Source organism: Mus pahari, chromosome 2 (assembly GCF_900095145.1).
Source record: "Mus pahari chromosome 2, PAHARI_EIJ_v1.1, whole genome shotgun sequence".
Classification (NCBI taxonomy): domain Eukaryota; kingdom Metazoa; phylum Chordata; class Mammalia; order Rodentia; family Muridae; genus Mus; species Mus pahari.
This window is the reverse complement of record NC_034591.1, coordinates 39,037,904-39,043,831: the sequence shown is the minus strand read 5'-3', so window position 1 is coordinate 39,043,831 and position 5,928 is coordinate 39,037,904. Positions and strand designations below refer to the sequence as shown.

Genomic DNA, 5,928 nt, shown 5'->3' with positions numbered 1-5,928 from the left:
AGAAACGCACCTCATTGAAGCCAGTGGAAGTGGGGGACAGTTGCTCAATTTTAGATTTATTTCATGTCCAGGAGTCTGGCCTCCAGATCGGCTTGTGCCCCGCTGCCTAAGCAAAGATTTTGGCCAGCCGGTAGCCTCGAGGGAGGAAGCTTGCTTTCTTTTGCAACCCCGGGTGTTTGTCTCCTCGACACCAGCGCGAGGCAGCGCATCTCCAGTGCTGGTTCTTGGTCCCAGAGGAGCGACTGGGCGAGAGGGTGGGCGGGGCGCCGCGTCTCCAGCGCGCGTAGGGTTAAGCGGCAGGGGCGGCGCGGAGAGGCGGGAGGGGGCGGCCGAGCTCCGGGGCTGAGAGCGCGGCGGCCCCAGCCAGCAGCGGGTTAAGCACCGCCCGCGCCGAGAGAACTGAGCCCCGCCGCCGCTCCGAGCTCGCATTCGGATCCGCTAGAGCAGGAAGATGGCGACGGACAGCGCGAGCTGCGAGCCCGACTTGTCCCGCACCCCGGGCGACACGGAGGGGGCCACGGCGGAGGCGGCGGTAACCGAGTTCCTTGGGCGCGGGGAACCGCGTAGACGCGAGCTAGGGGTGGTGCCAGGGTCTCCACTGGACACTCCCCTAAGGGTGCCTGGTCCTTTCCTGGGATGCCTTGTCTTTCTCTGGGGTGCCCCCTTAACTCCCCGAGGTGTTCCTTCCCAAGGGTTTCCCTTCCTTCTCCGGGATATACCCCCTCTCCTGTGCCTCTTCCCTTGATTACCCATTCCTTCCCCGGGGTGTGCCCTTCGTGTGTCCCTTTCCCGGAGTGTCCCCAGGGCCAGAAGCGGGCTCAAGTGGGGAAACGCCAGCCCCCACCCCCGGTGCTAGGGGCCCGTCGGTCCTTCTGGACACCACACGCGTCCATGGTGACCCCTTTGCCCACTCGTGAGGTGCTCATGGAACATCTCAGTCTCCATTGTTCACCTCTCCGGGGTGCAGAGCGAACGCGAGTCTCGGGGTGCCTGACACCTCTCGGGGGACCTGGGGTAGCAGAGGCGGGAAGGTGAACCATCGCTAGGCAGGTGTGGGGATGCTCTTTGTGTGTGTGTTGGGGGGGTCATGTGTCTTGGGAAGACTGGTGAGAGAGGCCCCAGTAGCGCCCACACTTTGGGTCCTAGCTGACTGCCGCTCGCCCAATCATCTGTAGGGACCTTCTTCCCTAGCTAAAGCGGGATTGAGCTGGGTTTTCTGAACCTGGTGTCAAAATATTGTTCCCTTTCCCTGGCGTCTTGACTTGCTTAGGCGCGAACCTTCTCCCTTCTTTGAGACTCTGAATGTCTGCATGCACAGACATTCTCATCTTACTCTTCTGGGGGTGGAGGGTGGGGGGTCTTGACCCATAAAGCCAGGTTGGAAAACATTTGCAGGTTAAGGAAGCTTTTGCTAAAGCTGCAAAGATCTGCAAAGAAAGACAGGTCTGGGAGCGCCTCCCACTCTTGGCCAAATCCAGCAGCTCTTTCGGAGGATTCCGAGCGAGCTGAGCCCCGCATGGACGATCCCTTCGGTGTCTCCCACCTCCAGATCCAAATCCCGGTCTGGGCAGCAGAGGGCAGGACCAGATGTAAACAACCTGAGCTGTTGAATTTCCTCCCACCTCTGGCTTGGAACGGGAAAGAAAAGATGGGGAGGAAGGTACTTGGGGTGATCGCTGCAAAAAAGCAGAACGCGAGGGGAGGGGAAGGGGCACTACTAACCCCCATTGTGAAAGTGGAAAAATCTGGGCTTGGGGAGCTTTGAGGGGAAATTGAGTTTTCCATTCTTTGCTAATAAGAACTTTAAAGATATTTCAAATGAAGCCTTTCCCTTGTGAGTTACTTTCCTTCGGTGACAATGGAGAAAGGGTCTATCAAAACAAGTCCCTCTGGGAGTTGAAATTATCGACTGTCCTGTTCTCCATGAGGAGGAGGGAGAAGTGGAGGTGTGGGAGAACTCTCTTCTTCTCCCCCAGGAAGGTGGATAGTTTGTTTAATCTACTTAGAAAACACCCATTTGTGCCCACAAGATATTGCAAGCACAAGATAAACCAATGCCAGCACGTGGTTTATGATGTGCGATGTATAAGACTGTAAACAAAATTGCATTGTCAGGAATACTTTTGTTCCAACAAGGTCAGTGTTCCCTGTCAAGTGTTTAAAAATGTCAGGAGCCTAATTCAAATGCGGATAAATTAGCAGCTTGATGATTTGATTCTTGTTAAGTCAAGAAAAAAAAAAATCTCCTGGAAAAAACCTTCTTCATTATTCCCAAGGGATCCTGTAGGCTTCCAACCTGCAATAACAGTACTTACTGTTTTTTTGGTTTTTTTTTTTTTTTTTAAGTAACTGTTTACTTTAAGTAAAAATGTTACCTTTTATTCTGCAAAATTGGGCTATATTAATTTTTTTACAAGAAGTTTGCACTTGAAAAAGGAGACTCTTAACATTAGCTACTTGAGTAAACTGGTATTTATTTATTTATTTATTTATTTCGAGGCAGGGTCACATGTAGCTAAAGCTTACCATGAACTCCCCTTGTAAAGTGCTAGAATTAGAGGTCCTTACCACCACCACCACCACCACCCCCAGCTTTAGGCTGTTTTGTTGGTTGTTTGGTTGGTTGGTTTTGGTTAAAGAAAACATACAGAAATTCTGTTTGTCATGCATGTTTTCCACCTAATGGTTAAAAATTAAATCTATATTTTGCTTTTTGCCAATAAAAATCTTAATATATATATATATATATATATATAAATTTTAGTGAGAAAGTCTATTTTTGCCTTGAAGAGATCTATTTCATTTCAAGTGGCTTACATCTTGTGGAGATATATATATATATATATATATATATATATATATATATACATATATATATATATATATTTGGCAGAATCAGGCTAGTGAAGCCTCAAAGCCATTGGCTATTTTTGAAAGTACATGTTTTCAGAGGGTTTTTTTTTTTTTTCCTGTTTAGATTGTTGCTTAGGAACTGGCTTAATTTATAGTTTGCAGTTTAATATAATTTCCAGTGGAATGTTTTAAATTTAGTTTGTTATCCTTGTGCTTCGTTGTTTAAATCCTGAAAGCACCCGGAGCTAACAGCTACATTATTCAATAGGATCGTATTAATAGTCTACACTGTGATCCATGCTGGGAGCCTGGGTTATTTTCAGTACCTCAGCCAAATGCGATGACTTTTATAGGCCATATTGCTATTTCTGCTCAGAATGTAACTCTTTCTGGTAGGCAGTATGGAAAGCAGAATCTGCTTTTTATCGTCACTGTGGAATTTGGGAGTAAGAAAAAAAATGGAGATCCATTTAAAGCTGTATTTGGGGAGGCAACCAGCGTCCCCCCTGCTCTAGGATTTCTGGATTAGCTAATATGCAAAGCTTAGGTGTAGGTGTTGCCGTTTTGTTTTTTTTTTTGGTTGTTGTTGTTTTTTTTGTTTTTTGGTTTTTTTTTTTTTTTTTTTGGTTAAAAAACACATCAGTGTTAAACTTTTACATCTGGCACCTTGAAAATTTCGTTTTCTAGGTGACAATATTGAACGTAAATGCAATAAAAGGGACCTTCTTAGCTAGTTTTGTTTTTTTTGCTTTTGACCAAATGAAATCATAGTTTTACAGTAGCCGGGGAATGTTGAAAGTTAGATAGAATAATTTAAAAGGGAAATGACATGAACTCAGCACATGTCACTCATCAGTCACAAAGGTGGTAGCATTGTGGGTGGTTATCATCTCTACTGCCTTTGACGGGTTAAAGCATGACTATGGCAGACTCTGCAGTACACAGAGGAGTCAAGTGACAACAGGCGTGAAAAATGTGGACAGATGTTTTAGCACTGACAATCAGAGAGAGAGTTCCTAGTGGAAGGATCTGGAAATGTTTTATGAAAGGCACTGAAGATAGCCCATGATGGAGGACATTTGTGCTGGGCCCTCAGAAAGATGATATGAATAGAGATGGCAGAAAATGGGGTGTACCCATGATGTTTCTTGAGTTCCCTCCACAGGCATCCCATGCCAGAGGCTTGCAAAGATGGGTAGAGAGATGTCACCATGTCAGCTATAGGCTTTAGAATGCAGCTTAGGTTTTGCAAAGTTTGAAAGGTTAGGATGGAGGTATTTTTACATGCTACACTGTTGCTTTTTAAACAATGGCTTGCATATTTCTGTTTGCATCTGTTCTATTTTTTTACAGTAATTGCTGGTGCTGTTAAATTTCTTTCTCATAGAAATAATTTTGTGTTGAAAAGCATTTGGCCATGTGTGGTCGAATCCGTATGAAAGCTAAATTGCCAGTTGGTTCTATTCTTATGTGCTCCCCATACGTTTATATGTTGACAAAACATTTCACAGAGTTTAGTACTTCTTCGGCAAGGACAGATAGCTGCTATTGATCATGTGACCATCAAGGCTGTGGCCTGGGGAGAGTAGAAGCCTTAGAGTTGGATGAGTTTATTTCTTACATACAGCGCATTAGAAGCTCTTATAATACTTGGTGTGGGTCAGCTAATTGGAAAATATACTCTGTATTACAAGATAATAATGAAGATGTTGGTCTGTGGTTTATAATAGTAAATGCTGCAGATGTTTCAGGTCTTAAGTCAATAGACAGACTTTCTTCCTGCCTTTCTTCTTCAGTTATGAGCATTGATAGACAAGTGTTTATTAACTGAGCTACATCTTCTGGCCTTTGAATTTCAGTTTTTAAACATCTGTTGCTTGCTTTAGGGTGGAGGGGTGGTATACACGCCACGGCTTACGTGTGCAGGTCAGAGGACAGCTCGGTAGAGTTGGTTCTCTCCTTCCATCTCTGGACTCTGGGGATCATACTCAGTGTCATCAGGCTTGGGAGGTGAGGGCCTCTCCCTGCTCAGCCATCCCACCAGCCCCATTTTCATGTCTACAGTTCCCTTTTCTAAGCTGTTCTTCTTAATGACATAGCAACTGCTTTCCAGAGTTCTGTTTTCAAATTTTGATTTTCAGTGTTTTTAGTTTTCTTTTTTTCTTTCTTTTTCTTTTTTATTTATTTTTATTTTATTTTATTTTTTGTTTTGTTTTGTTTTTCGAGACAGGGTTTTTCTGTATAGCCCTGGCTGTCCTGGAACTCACTCTGTAGACCAGGCTGGCCACGGACTCAGAAATCCACTTATCTCTGCCTCCTAAGTGGGAGGGATTAAAGGCATGTACCACCACTGCCCAGCTAGTTTTCTTTTCAGTCTCTTGTCTTCCCTGTGATAACTGAGGCTGAGGATGGAATGGTCACATGTTGATGAACATAGTGCTCCCTTCCTGGACTTTTCCAATGTTAAAGTTAGTGCCACATTACTCATTAGGATGGAGAGGAAGGAGTGGTTGATAGATGAGAGACAAATCCCTAAAGGTCTGAGCCCTGGAAAAGATTGAACAGAAATGAAGAGATTAGTCAAGGCTTTGGAGTAGTGGACAGGCACATGGGATGTGGGACTCGAATCCAGCTTCACACGTGCCTGGCTGAGATGAAGTCACTTATCTGCCCAGGCCTCATAGATCTTACCACCTCAGCTCATTGGGAAAGAGACTTAATTAGATTCCTCTCAACTATTTACCTATTGCAAGACTTATATTACATTTAAAAAGGCCTTGTCTTGAGCTAAAGTGATATTGTAGTCAAAGAAGAGCTCGAAGCTCACTTAAGAAAGCCCAGCATGGTAATGTGAATTTACTCTAGGGAGGTAGAGACAAAAGGGTTTCTTGGGCTTGGGCAGCCATGGCCAGCCAGGTTATCTGATTGGTGAGATTCAGAAAACTGCTGGAACCTGTCTGTACAAGCAAGGTGCCACACCCATGGAGTGACTCCCAAGGTTGACCTTTGGTCTCCAGAAAGGAGCTCACATTTACAGTTCCCCCCTCCCCCTCCCCCTCCCCTCCCCTCCTCCTC

At 45.3% G+C, this 5,928-nt stretch overlaps 1 protein-coding gene across 5 annotated transcripts in view; it reads left to right on the top strand.

Annotated features, from left to right (window-relative positions):
* Window positions 1-317: 317 nt before the first annotated feature.
* The window catches only part of Cttnbp2 (cortactin binding protein 2), a 144,905-nt gene continuing 139,294 nt past the window's right edge, over window positions 318-5,928 (top strand). For 3 of the 5 annotated variants that reach the window (XM_029535412.1, XM_029535411.1, XM_029535413.1), the window contains exon 1: window positions 357-532. In XM_029535412.1, the coding sequence (XP_029391272.1) occupies window positions 452-532 (81 nt within the window). In that variant the 5' untranslated portion in view covers window positions 357-451. Of the gene's footprint in view, window positions 533-5,928 lie in introns of all 5 variants that reach the window. The other 2 variants (XM_029535414.1, XM_021190492.2) reach the window with 1 other exon arrangement.